Source organism: Pundamilia nyererei, unplaced genomic scaffold (assembly GCF_000239375.1).
Source record: "Pundamilia nyererei isolate P.nyererei 1_Seehausen unplaced genomic scaffold, PunNye1.0 scaffold00017, whole genome shotgun sequence".
Lineage (NCBI taxonomy): Eukaryota > Metazoa > Chordata > Actinopteri > Cichliformes > Cichlidae > Pundamilia > Pundamilia nyererei.
The window spans coordinates 1160409-1176765 of record NW_005187418.1 but is presented as its reverse complement, the minus strand read 5'-3'; the positions used below and the strand labels follow the sequence as shown (position 1 = coordinate 1176765).

Genomic DNA, 16357 nt, shown 5'->3' with positions numbered 1-16357 from the left:
TTTTGCCATGGTTTTTCTCTCCACACACACAAACACGAAAACCGTAGGTTTGACGTTGCCCACCGCTTTAAGTTATAACGTCCTTCTCTTACAGAAAACATGCTTTCAATACTTTGTGATGTTTGAATTCTTACCAAATCTGTGCCAGTGTCGTAAGTTTTCATAAATTCAAATAATGCAATAGATAAAAAGTTAATTTAATATTCTATTTTTATATTATTTTGTTGTTGTTTTATTTTCCTAACCCTGGAACGCTGCAGTGTACTGGCCCTTTAAGACGCTAGCCTGTAGAGTCACGTGTCAGGCGTCATGTGATATAAGTATTATCAGAGACTGTTTGCTTTGTGCGTTCTGGGTGTTGCAGGCTGTCACTACCACATCAAACGGTACATGTATGTGACCCTTCAGACGAGGTAAGAGGATGATTTCCGTTTCGTACGTTCATTTTAGGAGAAGAGAACATCCGCTTAACTTCATTTAAACCAGCTAGCTTTGTTTTTAGCTGCATAGCCTGCTACGCTAACTTGTATTTTTATTATAAAAGCTAGCGTTAGAAAAGCTCTCTCCTTTCAGCTGGTATTTTTTATAAGTTCCAGGTTATTTTTCTTAAACGTTGTCACTCCTTTTACCCCCTGTAGTATAATGCAGTATTTCCTAAAAGCATAACATCGACTGACAGTGTACTGTTGTTTTTCAGGAGTATGCAGAAAAGTGCCCAGTGCTGATAACGATTAAACTCTTTCTACCTGCTCTCGGGATTCCTGCTAATCATGGTAAATGTTTTATTTCGTATATATTGCTTCAGTATTGGCTTTGTAAAGGTTTAGTTTGTATATTTAAGAAAAAATAAATAAAAAGTGGGCGGAAAGCGACTAAACCCCATCCCCGAGCTTTACCATATATTGACATATGCACAGGTGAAGTTTAGCAATCTTTCACGTTATGAATTGTTGCAGTTGTTCTTTTAAAGTCGTTGACAGTAATGTTTGTCTTTTATTGAAATGTGAGCTTAACGTGTGTTTACAAAGAAACTAGACCTTCCATTATTGCCCTGTTGGTGCAGCCTTTTCTTATCTATTTTCATTTGCTATGTACCAGATCTGTTTGTCTTTTAGTTTATATTGCCCTCCCACGTTAGATTTAAATGGGTGTCGTGGCGTTGCCCTTTGGCATCGTGTGTAGGTTCCCACTTATCTGGGTCGTGGTAGTCTTTAGATCTGGAATATAAGGCAGCTGGACTTCATAAGGTTTTGAAGATATTTTACTTGTCATCCAAGAGGCTTCTTGAGTTTTAGAGAGGGAATGCTGTCCTTTCACACCTTGTCTCAGGTGACTGACATCATGCTGGGCTGGAGCAATGCCTGGAGGTTTTACTTGTCTGCTCAGGTGACAGGATTGACCTGCACAAACACTTTGGGTCACTGCTCCCAAAATGACCTGGGACAGTTTTTCTAAACCTAAAAGAAACTGGGTAGAAATTTTAAGATTGAGCCACTATATGAGCCATCATGACTCCTTTCTAGTTTGTAGCCAGTGTGACGATTTGGTAAAAGTTAGAATCTGGCAGGTGAAACTAAAGTGGATTACCTGTTTGAATTTACTTTAATGATTTGTACTCTTGAACTAAATGCCATGAACAGCACGTCAATCCAGAGCTGAAAGATCTTATGAACTGATCAGATCATTTCAGCAGCACGTTACTTATAGATCTGCTCTCTGGTTAAGACAGTGGATCTGTATATGACCGTAGTTAACATAAGCCAGGAAATTTATCAAATGTCAGCATCCTGAGCAGTCCCTAATCTTTAATCTTCCCCTCATGTTTGCTTTTTTTTTTTCTCTCTCTCTCTACATCTTCTCGATCTCTGAGAGTATTGCACATTAATATTTTATTGTTGGACAGTCTCTCTAATTGGAGATCGGGCTGAGAGACAAACTGCACAGAAACAGTTTGTGTTTTGTGCTTTTTGAAACATTGCATTTTAATTCTTGCGCCCCTTTTTTGCAGTACTAGTAGCTACTTAAGAGGGACTATAGGATCTTTGAAATTGAACATGTCTCTATTACAAACCAGGTGTCTTACTTAGGTTACAGAAAAGAGAAGGAAACGAATAAATAGAAACCTGTGAAATGCAATGATGTAAAATCTTTAAATAATAGAATGCAATGATTCTAGTAGAACAGGAGCTCATGAAGCTAAATGAGTATTGAGGTGTATAAAATTTGAAAGGTTGCATTTGCCTGTGCTCATGGAAGTGCAGCTGAATGCCATCAGTAATAGATATGGACGCTTTCCAAAGAGTGAGAAGTGCAAAGAAACACCCCAATGCTAACCTAGTACAAAAATATGAAAGTGAAAATTGACGTTTTGAGCAGACGCATAACGCTATTTTAAACATGTTGCATGTGTTCAGTTTGAACATCCCTTTTTCATTCTCAGTACAGAATCTGCAAAAGATGAGAAGTCCTTAACTACAGCAAAATGTATTTGTTGGAACTTGGTCTCAAGTGACAGAGCTGTAAAAGCAAGCTTCATTTTCATATTTGGGCAGTTTCAGGCGTCATCTTTGAATTGAACTGTAATTAGATGTAAAATGAGGAGTTCTATAAGGCTAAGCTTTTATAAAAGTTAAAGTTTATGTTTGGACTACTTGAAGGCTTCTTGTTAACAAAATTAAATTCCAAGAGGCTGCATGAGGCAAACTTTTCACTTGTATTAAAATTAAAGCATCTCCATAAACTGCAGCTGTCTGCCCTGAGTTTAAAACCCCTGCCACAGATGCTACTGCTTGCGGTCTACAGTGCATACTGTTATTAAATTATATTTGAGGAAATATTTGTGGTTTCAGCCCAGAATTGCCACCTTGTCAGAAGCATCCAGACTTTTAGGAGACATTTCAGAGTGTTTTGTGTTTTCTCGTGATTTCCTCTTAACCTGTGCTTTAGCAGTGTGTATCATCAAAGTGGTATTAATAATCTGTTTTCATTCCTGATGCTCATTTGAGGGAAAAACAAAGACAAACAAGATGAACAAGAGCTCTTCCAGGAACGGTGATGCCATTTTTCTGAAGACTTAATTGGTCTGTAGGTGGCGATTTCTTACCTGTTCTCTAATGTGGAATCTAACCGGCACTGGAGCAGATAATAACATTATGGCTATGTACTCCAGGAAGAAGTGAACCACCTTCATAACATGGACAACGTTTTATTTCCATCCAGCCTGTAAAATGTATAGCAATTAAAATGTTTTCACAAACTTGTGACATGAGCCAGCAGGAACGTCCAATGAGTTTAGTTTTTCTGGGACAAAAAGTCACTGCTGTATCACAACAGTCCAGAGGAAAATCAGTCTTAAATTGGCACTAAATCTTTTTTTCATTACATTTTCAGCAGTCAGTTAAGTCTGTTATTCTGTTCTTTCTGCTTGAGTTAAAAGGCCGTTAATGATGCTAGCGGCCAACTAAAAATAATAGACATGAGTCACTTTCAGTCTGAGTTTTTGCAAAAGCCAGTAATTGAATCTTGAACTCGTGACTTGCCATATATAGTGCTGCTGTTTAGGACATAAAGTAGTTATGATATGAAGGGAACGTCAATCTCAGAAGGATCTGGGTTTGTTTAGTGGTGAAATCCAGTTTCAGTTGAAATTCTTTTGCAGCTGCTAAACATACTTGTCTTTGTTTCCCTCCTCCTCACTCACAGCCAGAATAAAACCCAGAAATCCCAATAAGGGTTTGTATTAATCGCTCACAGCCCTGTCCTCTGTTCCCTGTGTTCAGGCTCTGCAGATGGGGTTCTTGTGTTTGGCCCTGCTGGGTCTGAGCTCGGCGCTGGTCTGTCCCAATGGACACACATGTCAGAACAAAAACACCTGCTGCAAGAATACTGAGGGGGGATACGGATGCTGTCCGCTACCACGTGTGAGTTACCAGTCACTGTTGTGTCTGACCTGGATATTAAGCAAGTACACTATCGTGCTTCTATAAGTTAAGACGAGGGTAGCAGCCAGGTACTGCTAACCAAATGCACTTGATTCATCGATCATCAGTGAGTGTGAGCGACGAAGAGTTTGCTAGTCTAAAGCATTTGTGTGTTTAACACAGTGCTGAAGAGGGAAGATGCCAGTAATGATCTCAGAGGAGCAGTTGTTGCTGCCCATCAATCTAAGGGAGGGTTAGAAAGCAGTTTCCAGTCAGTCTGAAGTCTGTCATTCTACATAAGTGGAAAACATTGGATACAGTTGCCAGTTTTCCCAGGCGTTCAGGTCCCGGCACGTTTACCATAAGATCAGACTGTCCAGTGCTTAAACTGAAAAAAACCAAGATCTGCATCTCACACTCTACATGCCTCAGCGTGTTTAAGTTTGTGACGCACAATTTACAAAAAAAAGAAACTAAACAAAAAAAAAGAAACGGGTGTGACTTGTTTACAAGTGTCAGGAAAAAGTGCCTTGTCATGGCAGCACAGCTTAGGTTTGCAGAGTTACATGTGAATATTCCACAAGAGTTGCAGAACAATGTTTGTTTGGCACTGTATAAATAACGTTTGATGTAATCTGTCCAAATGACAAAAGCACCTCAATGCACTTTATATTATATGATAAAGACCCTACAATGATTCAAAGAAATTCCCAAAATTGGATGACCCTGATGAACAAGCACTTGGCAACAGTGGGAAAGAAAACTCCCTTTGAACAGGAAAGAAACTCCTGGAATCAGGCTCAGGGAGGGGCAGCAATCTGCCACGACCGGTCGGGTGTAAGGGGAGGAAGACGTGACAAAAGATGCTCTGTGGAAGAAAGCCCGAGATTATTAATAACATCAACAATCATGGGACGTGCCCAGCAGCCTAGGCCTGTTGCAGCATAAATAAGGGAGGGTTCAGGGTCACGTGTTCCAGCCCCAAGTACATGCTTTATCAACTCTGATCTTAAAACGTCATTCCAAATGTCAGCACAGTGGTGGAGAGCTGAGGGTTTGTTTCACAGCCACAGCGTTGTACTCTAGAGTCAAATGGTCAAAGCGTGGTCCAAACTGGATCATGCACCAGCACAATGATTGTAAGCACAGCAGCAAATCTACAACAGAAGTTATTGAAGTAGTAGGTCAAGCTGCAGACCTCAACCCAACAGAAATATAGTCAGGACCTTCAGAGAGCTGTGCACAAATCAATGCTACATGCTTCAAGGATCAGTAGCAACACTGCAAAGAGTGGGAAAATTCCTCCACTGCAAAGTCCAAGCCTCATGGTCATGTAGAAAAGAATTACTTTAAGTTGTTGTCTGTAGCGATCTGCTGAGTCACGGCTTGTACTTGGTTTTTCACATGACGGCAGAGGGTCCTGTGAAAATTAACTTTCTCATGACTATGAAGACTACTTAATGAGGAAAAGAGTATTTTTATCCATTTAAAACAGTCATTAGAGGGCCTTCAATGGCGCAGTAGGCGGGGTCACATGGCAGTTTTACCCACAGACACCACTCTGGCTTGTTCTGCCACAGTAAATGAGTAAAACTGGAAACCTGCAGCATGTGAGCTGTAGAGTACAATTTTCCTAGAAGCTAGCTGTGAATAAGGCGAGCGCTCAAACTCGGGCCGTTTCTCAGCCATAAAGCGCTCTCACTGAGAACTGAGTGTCCGTTGTACTGATCGAGGATGACACGGGGTTTTATTTCCCTCTGTGCAGGGGCGTCTTCCTTCTGACGGTGTTTTAATTTTGAGAGCTTGTTCATATTGCTCACACGCTGAAGGGGAGTTCTTTTAAAAATATAGTATTAGAAAGTTTAATAGAACAAAACAGTCAACATACAGTTTCATAGAATGACTTTGAACATTATGCATATTATTGACAGTATATGTTATATGACTTTTGTACTATAAACTAATAAAACTCAGTATTTATGTTCTGCTTGGAAAAAATAGTATTGTAAAATGTCAGTTTGCTGTCACTTAAAATAGATTTCAATTTTTAAGTTTCCTCTCAGTGAACCTGTTTCTCTTACACTCTGTTTGAATCCCTCTGTAGGCAGAGTGCTGTTCAGACCACCTCCACTGCTGTTACGAGGGCACGCTGTGTGATTTGGTCCATGAGAAATGCGTCAATAAAACGGTTTCCCTGCCGTGGATGACACGACTCCCGACCCAGCCTCAGGTGAAGGGGGTGGGGCAAAGCTTAGCTTCTGTCTTTAGACATCTTAACGTTGATTACCCCACCAACAACCATTGGAAGATTATCTTAAAGGAATCTCCAGTGAACCAAGCTCAGTTTTGTTATCTGGATACGTTTGCTCAGTTGGTGTTATTTGTTAAAATAATGGAATTGTCTTATCTGCTTTGTACGTTCCTCCCACCCCAAAAACAAATGACGTAAAAGAATGACTCTCATGGGTAAATAAGGTGTTTGAAGAGGTGCGGGGAATGTTTTTGAAACGTGCAGAGTATTGAGAGGCGCAATAGTGTTGGTTTCACGATGGCACTACAAGCACAGATGCTTCGACCTCCCCCACACACGCTACCTGATCTCTCTTGGTGCAGCGCCAAGATGTTTCCACGGACTTAATCTCTCCAGCAGTTGTTTGTTCTCTTGTCTTGCAAGGAAAATCAATATTTTATATATGTATATTACGCTGTGGCTGAAGTGATTTTCAGTGTGTTTTAATTGATTATTGATTCCTTGAACTGTTCATATTTGAGTGTTTTTAAACCTTTTGTTTGTTTGACCATGTGGCGTCCTTGCATTTGTATGCGTTGGCTGTGATGTGATTGCTTCAGCTCGAGGAGACGGTGAAGGCAGTCGTTTGTCCGGACCAGGTGTCCGAGTGTCCGGATGACACGACTTGCTGCCAGCTTCCTGACAGCTCCTGGGGCTGCTGCCCCTTAGCCAAGGTGACACACATAAGCACAAACGCCATCTCTTTGCCTAAAATCACTGACTCCACACAAGCCCCAGGTTTCTCACACCAAAAAAATGATCAGCTGTTTCTTGCATGAGTTCTTGACAGGCTGCCTATGAAAGTTTGTAGCTGTTTAAAATGAATTGTGATGTATTTCTTCACCAACACTGTATGTTTAATACGCACTTCAGTTTGCCTCAAGTTTCACACACACATTCAAATGGTTTCAGACCATGTTTAGATGATGTAAAGGCTTAGAAAATGCAACAGCTTTAAGAATCTTCGTTTATTTGCAACCCTTCTACTACCACAAATTCCTGACACTTCATTTAGTGATGACTCTGTTTTAAATCCTTAGCGGTGATCATTCATTTTATATAAAATAAAATAAAAAGTGTCATTAGACTTGTGGTCTACTGTGGTTGTCTGTGTTGCGTCTATTTGCCAATGTCTTCAATCATGTTGCCTCAGCACTCATTGAGGGGTGGTTGTGTGGTTCTGAAGTTGCTTCATGAACAAATTGGCTGGCAACACAGAATGACACTGCACGTCTGCCACAGACTGCACATTTTCTGAAGTCAAAATTAGTGAGTCTGACCTTTTGCTGAATCACTTATAGCTGCTGATGTCAGCACTCTGCAGCTGCCAGCAAAGGCAAAGAGGGGGAACTTGATCGATCCTGAAAGCAGCTAAAACTATAGAAATGTCAGAATCTAAAGTGTTAAAATGTCAGACACTTAGGATTTGATTTAGACACACCAATAATGAAAACTTTATACATTTCAGCTTTTTCATATTCTGATAATGGCTAATATTGTGTGAATATAAGTCTTATCTCTGTATACTCCTGGTGGAAAATAAAATAAATGTCTGTTCAGAGTGAAATGACCAGTTTTAGACATTTATTTGCTTCAAATGAAACACTTTGAATTTCTTCAGTATTTAAAACTCATTGAAGCTGCAGCATTTCCTTGGAATCAGATGGTGTTTGTTGGCTGCACATTCAGCAATCAGTGCTCATTTGCTTTAATAGAAAGGCACATCTGCCTGTTTTATTCAAACTACTCTATATACTGAATTTAAATGTCTCACGTGCATCAATTGTTCATTTTTCATGTCCCAGTTGTATATCTATAGTGCTGGTGTGCTTCACGATCCCGTGATCTTCTCTCTGCAGGCGGTGTGTTGTGACGATAGGCGCCACTGCTGCCCTGAGGCAACGAAGTGTGATATCGCTCACTTGCGGTGCGTCTCTGCCTCGCTGGAGTCTTTCCCTCTGCTGGCCAAACTACCTGCTAGAAGGAGAGGGAATAACCCAGGTGGGGATTGCATCATATAAATAAACAGTGAAATGTGACGATCATGTATTCACTTACGTTTCTAAATTTATATGCAGATGATACTGTAGTGTTAACAGAAGACTGCGTTTCTTTTTAGGTCTTACTACTTTTGTAGCTTCCATTGGCAGTTCAATATCGTGCCCTGATGGGAAACTCAGCTGCCCGACCGCTTTCACATGCTGTCTGCTACCGAGCGGAGAGTACGGCTGCTGCCCATACCCAAAGGTGCATATAAATGCTGTAGATGTAGTACAAGTGATTTGAATTCAAGTATTCCAACAGTTTCCAGCATTTTCCATATTTTTATGTTGCTGAATTAAAGCTGTTTGATTCTTACTGTACTGATTGGAGGAAAACATTGACACGAGGGTTCCTAATAAGGCTAAAACATCCTGTGTTTGAATCTCATGCAGGCCACATGCTGTGAGGATCACCTTCACTGTTGCCCTGCCAACATGGAGTGTGACCTGAAGCATTCACGGTGTAGGCGTGGCGAGACCGTCATGCCCCTGATGAAGAAGATCCCTGCTGTAGCCAGTGACAGTAAGTCTTATCTTTAAATTAAAAAACAAACATTGAATAGGATTTTATTGATGGATCCCGTGTCACTTCTGTCATCCCCTCAGTCAGTTGTCCAGACAAGAAGTCATTTTGTCCTGATCACACCACATGCTGCAAGATGATCAACGACACCTACGGCTGCTGCCCGATGCCCAGTGTAAGTAGTATGAAGTCACTGAGCGATGGGGTCAGTTTAGATGAACAGGAAGTTGCAGAGAGACCGACTCTTACTAGCTAAAGGTTGTGAAGCTTTTTAATATTTTATCAGGTGTTTAGTCTTTTTAGATATCAAATAAGTGGCATATTTAACAAACTGAAGGCTGCTTTTGCTCAAATGTAATGAGTCCCTGTTGGAATTTCCTTTCATTTATGAATTTGAAATACTTATGGAGAGTTGATTCAAAGTGTTAAGACTTCCTTTTGGTAGTTTTCCTCTGAAACTCAATACGAGGTTGAAAGAAACGCTACAACGTTGCAATGAATGAAGTAATCATTAGACTGAAAAACCAGAATAAGCTGCACAGTGCTTCAAAATGAATGGATAATTAGCCAAAAAACACTGCAAAATCAAGGCAGGGATATTCTTCAGTGGACGTCCTTCACCTGAGCTCTGCTCAAAAGCTTTTCAGTTACTGAAAGCACAAAGACTCATAAATGAAGGTAGTTGCAGTAAAGGCCCAGGAGAGCAACTCGGGGGAGGAAATGCAGTATTTGATGAGGTTGAGTTCTCACTTTCACACAATCATTGATTGCAAAGATTTACTACTTCTTTCAGGCCATCTGTTGTTCAGATCGCATCCACTGCTGCCCTGCAGGCTCAGAGTGCGACCTGTACCACAGGACCTGTGAGTCTACCCAGAGAAACCCCACCATGACACTGGCAGAAGCTGCAACCGAGCTCCTTAAAGTCCAGAGAAAAGGTGAGTGAGATGGCCATCGTCACATCTTCTGTGATCAAACTCTAAATATTTAATGTGTTTCAGAGAAAAACATGTTTTAATACAAACGGTTTTATTAATATCTTCAGTAATGTTGCCTTAGTCTGTTTTTGACTGAAATTCGTCAACTTTAACGTTTTGAGTGGAGTGGGAAGAAGCTTTTCTCCATCTGTTTTCATCTTGTCAGTGATTGGGTTTCTTTGTGCCAAAATTTTGACAAGGAGGAAGAAGAATGTGTGAAATGTATATCTGGTTGTGCTGCATTGTGGTTTTTTGTTTTTTTTTTGTTGTTTTTTTTTTTTTTCCCTCAAAACGTTTCATTGAGTCAAGCAGTGTTACAGGAATCTAAAAATGTTAGCTTCTGTGGTGGTGATTTTTATTGTTCTGCAGACCTTTCAGTCCATTCCATCCCCTGCAACGACTCTGTGGCCTGTGCTGACGGAAGCACCTGCTGTAAAACACTGAAAGGAGACTGGGCCTGCTGTCCGTTACCACAGGTACACTTTTCCTTTAATGACCTGTTCTCCTCTCCGACAGGGACTCTGTAACTCATGTGATTTATTGTTCATTAATAAACACGAGTAGAGCTTATTAACGGGCTCTCCTTTAGGTAATGTAGTAGTTCATTTGCAGACTCCAAGTCTGGGTTGTTCCTCATCCCTGCAGGCTGTGTGCTGTGAGGACCACCTGCACTGCTGCCCCCACGGCACCATTTGTAACCTGAAAAGCTCCACGTGCGACGACTCCACAGGTAACGCCGTGACTCCCATGCTTGGACACGTGCCGGTATTTCCTTTACTGGAAGACGGTAACAACAGGTGCGACAAATCAACGACATGTCCTGGGAAATCCACCTGCTGCAAGACTGCGAGTGGCGGTTGGGCCTGCTGTCCGCTGCGTCAGGTAATCCGGGGCTGAAGTGAGGACTGCTTTCTTCTGTCTTGTCTCTAGTATTCAAAATGCTGAGCTCATGAAAATCCTGTAACCACAAGTACATCAGGCTCAAACCATCAACAGAGAACTGAGCCAGATTTTTCTGAGGAGGGCAAACTCATGCTGATGTGAGTGGGCGAACAGTGGCGCAGGTCAGCGGGTGAGCTAGTAACAATGAGCTAATTCGTAAACAAACATGATGCCAATTTATTTCAAAGACTCACAAAGAGCAAATTAGTGTGTGTTAAACAAGCAGACTCGATGAGGGAGCGGGTACCGATCACCGCCTTTGGAAAGATGTGCTAAATTAATGCTGCCCAGGACGCTCACACAGGAGATTTATGATCTTAAGAGTTTACATTTGTAAATTAAAAAAAAAAAAGTAATTGGCTTACATGGCTTTCTAGTAGTTCGGTGTAACACTCCTCTGGTCTGTATTGTGTGTACCTGCAGGCTGTTTGCTGTGATGATCACATCCATTGCTGCCCTCACAGCAAAGTCTGCAACCTGGCAGCCGAAACTTGCGATGACCCTCGGGGCTTCTCTCCGCCCGTCTCCTGGCTGACAAAGGTAGCAGCTCTGACCTTGGAGGTGGAGGATGAGAAATGCGATGAGAAGACCAGATGTCCGTGGGGCTCCACCTGCTGTAAAATGAACTCCGGACAGTGGGCCTGCTGCCCTTTACCACAGGTCAGCATCTCCTTTCTGCCTCCTGATCATATGTGCTGGCCAGATTTAACTTTGATGTGCAAATAGCCAAGGGTTTGTTTGTTCTTGGTGTCAGCTGTGGTTATTTCTGACATCCAGTTCAAATTTTTCTTACTGATACTTGAATTATTTTTATCCACAGCACATTCAAACACGACAGAAATTGTAATGATTTGGTTAACATTAACCACCTCTGTAATTTCTCTTTTTTTTTTTTTTTTTTTTTTTTTTTTGCCTGGCATCATCTCCTAATTCCTGTGTGATCCCAGGAGTGCTTTCATGGTGCATAAGTGGCTCATCTTTAGGTCATGACCTATTTCTGGGTGGTTATTTGTTTACTGTAGTAGATGATTTGACCAGTATTTCAGGAAGTGGGCTTGTAGATTCCAGCTTCCAGGTCTTGAAAGTTCATACTCATCTGTTAAGCCCTATTTGCACAGGATTAGTAGTACCAGGGGACCTTATGTGATTTAGACACATGCACGCCCCTCCTAATCCTGAATTAAATTCATTAGAGGTCCCCAGGTAATCCTAGATCCAATGTGAACAGTGATTACAGTCCAGCTTAAGACGTGTGATGGTTAGAAAATGTCAATCAAACCCAAGTCTGAGGATGGAAAATAAGAAGTCAGCTGTGGCTCTGAGTGCATTTCAGTAATGTCTCATTCACACTAGTTTAAACACAAAGTGGAACGGGACAGCAGCCTGCTTGTAACTCAGGGAAACTTCATTTGAATATGTATTGAATTTTTATTTGGTCTGTAACTGTTGGCAGTTAGATGTGTTGACCAGCCTGAAAAATGCTCAACCTTTGGACGACAACCCGGCCATAAGCTGACTACATGGGCTGACCTTCCAATAGGCAACTGGTCTCAGTTGAAGGCTGACCACATCTCATCTTTGTTTCTTCACAGGAATCAACTTAACTGGTGAACAGCCAGTTGTTTTGTTGTTAATCCATAAAAATGGGATGTTGCCAAGCGCTACGTTGCCAAGCGCTACGTTGCCAAGCGCTACGTTGTAACGTTGCAGTTAAGTTTCCATCCTGCAGCAACTTTGTTTTTAAAGGTTTTTTTTTTCTCTTCTGAGTGCAATTGTCTACATGACCCCCGTTCAGTCACAGACTGGTATCAGACTAACTTGATCTTATTGCTGTTTCAGTCACATGGCAGCTGACTGAGTGATCAGGCATGGGCCCGTCAAAGTGGCTGTTTCAGTGACTTCATTGCAAAGTTTCAGTAATTTTGGTCAACCTATGCTCTCAACCCTGTTCTCCCTCATGTGACTGTAGAGGATTTCTGTACTTCTACTTTGAGACAGCTGTTATACCTGAGTGGATTTTTCAGAGGTAAAGACAAACTGATTGAAATTCTGAATTTAAATGTATAGATGTGTTAAATCATCCAAAATACTCCTTCTCTTTTGGGAAGATGTAACAGGAAACACTGAGATTTGCACCTGGAACCAGTGGTTTAACAACAGAACTCTTAATAGTAGACAATTAGTTGGTGTTTTGAAGCTGACTAGAGGTGGATCATATGGTGTCAAATAAAATGAGGATAACTGTTCAGCTGTTTCATCAACAGAAGAGCAGCCTGTGATGTTTTGAAGGATTTCAGTCTGTGATGTAGAACTCGTTCCTTGTTTCGTTCCAGGCTGTGTGCTGCAACGATCACGAGCACTGCTGCCCCAAAGGCTACAAGTGCAATGTGGCAGAGGGCACCTGTGACAAACCCGGTGGCCTCAGTGTGGCCTGGCTGCAGAAGATCCCAGCCCTGCAGGAGGAGCTCGGCCAGACTGTTTCCCATCCAACTCAGAACATGTGCGACGCCCAGACCAGCTGTCCCAGAGACACGACCTGCTGCTTCATGGAAAAGGAACACAAATGGGGCTGCTGCCCTCTGCCGAACGTGAGTTTAACCCCTCCCTTTTTTAAATTATTAATTCTTTTTAAATGGGAGCGTGTCAGTTACCCGTGTTGCCCGTCAGGCTGTCTGCTGCAAAGATGGAAACCATTGCTGCCCCAGCGGACACACCTGTGAGCCCCACCACTTCTCCTGCTCCAGAGGTTCCCATGTCATACCGTGGTTCGCCAAAGTGAGCGCTGTAACAGAGCTGGGCGCCGTGATCGACGTTAAATGTGACAACAAGAGCAGCTGTGCTTCAGGGACGACCTGCTGTAAGCTGAAGACCGGAAAGTGGGGCTGCTGCCCGCTGTTCAAGGTTTGTGCATCAGTGATGTTCGGACTGTCATTAAATACTCGAGTTTTCCACAAAGGTGCTCATTTGATAAGATCACAAACTGATCTGTGACATTTCTGCAGTGTCTTGCTGATGTAGAATATCATTTGGTTTCACAACAGACTAAAATGAATCAGACAGCAGTTTCAAAAGTGATTTAAAACCAGCTTTCTTTCCTGTTTAAACAAATTTGGTGCTTACAGCAGGAAATACAATTGCCATTTAGACCATATTTTTGGAGTGTTCAATAGTGTGTATAGGGAAAAGCTTAATAGGAATCACTGAAATGCTTCACTCGTGGCTGTAACATGTTAATATCTGGCATCGTGGTCTCTTCTCAGGCTGTTTGCTGCACTGACCACGAGCACTGCTGCCCTCAGGGCTACACCTGCAACATGCAGACAGGAACATGCGAGAAGCAACGACGCTACCACTACCTCAGCACCATCCCTCAGATCGAAGTGCTACAGTCTGTGAAGGAGGACGAGGAGGATGTGGCGTGTGATGGCAGGGGCGAGTTTCGCTGCTCCAAACGAGACACCTGCTGTAAGATCTCCGCCACGGAGTGGAGCTGCTGCCCCTCCCCCAGGGTACGTTCACCTGTCAGTCCCTCCCACTCATTTACATTTGAAGTCATTCTTCCAGCCGTGACTTTGGATGGTCCTTGTTCTAGGCTCGATTTTGGAATGTTTATGTTAAAACTTAGCAGGTATACTATATGTTGCTGTGCTACTACTCATCTTTGATAATCGACTTTTATTGTTGCTGAATTCATTCAGCTCATATGTTTGTTTAGAATAAAATAAGTTTGAGCCTTGCCGATTGATTCGGTGCTGAACACGCTGTGTCTGTTCTCAGGCCGTCTGCTGCTTTGACTCGAAGCACTGCTGTCCTGCCGGGTACTCGTGCGACCTCAAGGCCGGAGGCTGCACCTTGCAGACCCAGCTGACCTGGGACTCGTGGTTTGGGGACCGAAAGAGAGACCCTGTCCCCCACGGACTCTAATCCACTGAAGTGCAATGATGATCTCAATCTTTCCGTTATGTCATCTACTGGTGTTGTCTGTGGACAAGAAGGGCTTCTTCCCGTTTCATTTCGTGGAGGTGCATTCACTGAGTTTTTTGCACTCTTGCGTATTTTTGAGTTTTGTGTGGTTGGGGGGGATTTGGTCCACATATGCAGGAAAAACATTTGTTTAATTGTTTTTTGCCAATGACGGAATTTTAGTGAAGTTGAAGTAGTTTTCAAGGTGGAAGCAGGTGAAACCTAGCCTGCATTCTGGTTGAAAATATTTATTGCACTCCTTCAGAACCACTCCACATCTAGGTTCCAGGACAGCTTTACAGTGCGTCCGTTTCAACCTGCGGTGTTATCTGTTAATGTCAGATCTGAAGTTTTCTTATAGGTAACAAACCCCATTTCAAAATAAACTTCAGTGAATTCGTCTCTTTTGAAAGTCTATTGTTTCTGCTGATATTTTTTCTCCCCCTTTCTTCTTCAGACAGAGTAGCTTAGCATGAGTGAACTTAAAATAATGAACCCATACAGGGAGCTTGACGCCTGCTCTCAGTTCATTCTGTCTGAAATTGGCTGCTTCACTCCTTTAGCTCTACGTATCTTCTGATTGGCTGCCCAAAACTTTAAACAACAGGTGGGTGCAGCGGGTGGAGAATGCGCTCTTCAACCTTTTAAGATAGAGGAGCATGTTTTTGTACCAAGGTTGACAGTTCCTTTTGAGTTTGTGTAACAAATCTTATGCATATTTTGATGACATTTGTTGATACTTTCATGAAAGAAACTTCCTGATCATTAGTGTTTAAACATGAGTGCACAGAGCTGGTCTACTTCTCTGGAAGAGAATCATGAATGTACAAACTGCCTTGTGAGCAACATTTCCTAAATAATCTGACTTGAACCACGTGTCTTCTCTAAAAGGCAGTTTTTTGTTAAGTCGGCAGAACGGTATCATCTTTCCTGATAGTTTATTCATTAAAATGGCAAAGTTGCAAATTAACCACTTTAACAGTGAAAAACCACAAATCTGGACAAACTAACAGGTAGCCTTTGGAATTGTTTCCAGTGTTTCTGAATTTATTGATGCAGTCGTTAATTTGACTGTTTCAGGCTTAGAGGATCGAGCTGTCAGATTAGAGCTGCTGTGATTGTGGGCACATTTACTTTATGGTAAAGTGGTTTTGGTGTCTGGAGACTCGATGTTTCACTGACTCTTAAGAGTTTTAAAAAAGAAAACATCGTACAGCAGACTGTCAAACATTTATTGTTGTACATGCAAACTGAAATGTAGGCGTCTGTAAAGGTGAGAGGAAAATTTTAGACATTTCACTTCCAGAAACGAAGGATTTATTGGAACATTTCATGGCTGAGCCAGTTTTAATCAGGTTTTCATAACCATTTCACGCTTTCGCCACAACTTGGCTGCTTGTTGCTGTTTTAATGTTGCTACCAACAAGCAGCACCATTTAATAAAATAAATAAATAAACAACAATAATTAAAACAACATTTCTTTCCTCATTTGGAAGCTGACGGGACACGAACGAGCATCGAGCAGTTTGTGCCTTCTTCAGTAGGAGTTACTTGTGTCCTTTGGAAAGTCTTTTGTTTTGTGCAGTTGTAACATTGATTTGCATCTTTGTCTTCATGGAAACGTAACACAGGCGCTCAGGAGAATCTTTTGGAGTTATTTGTGAATTGAGACTTGGTCAGTGTCACAGTTGGTAATATG

At 41.9% G+C, this 16357-nt stretch overlaps 1 protein-coding gene across 1 annotated transcript; it reads left to right on the top strand.

Moving 5' to 3' along the window:
* The first annotated feature begins 302 nt into the window (after positions 1 to 302).
* Positions 303 to 15922, top strand: grnb (granulin b). The gene is made up of 17 exons (XM_005725738.1): positions 303 to 413; positions 698 to 773; positions 3780 to 3920; positions 6025 to 6150; positions 6771 to 6884; positions 8070 to 8211; positions 8330 to 8457; positions 8646 to 8775; positions 8859 to 8950; positions 9569 to 9713; positions 10122 to 10228; positions 10398 to 10634; positions 11118 to 11354; positions 13028 to 13282; positions 13362 to 13595; positions 13955 to 14203; positions 14472 to 15922. The coding sequence occupies exons 2-17, from the start codon at positions 771 to 773 to the stop codon at positions 14616 to 14618; spliced, it is 2487 nt and encodes an 828-aa protein (XP_005725795.1). The 5' UTR covers positions 303 to 413; positions 698 to 770; the 3' UTR covers positions 14619 to 15922.
* Positions 15923 to 16357: the final 435 nt, after the last annotated feature.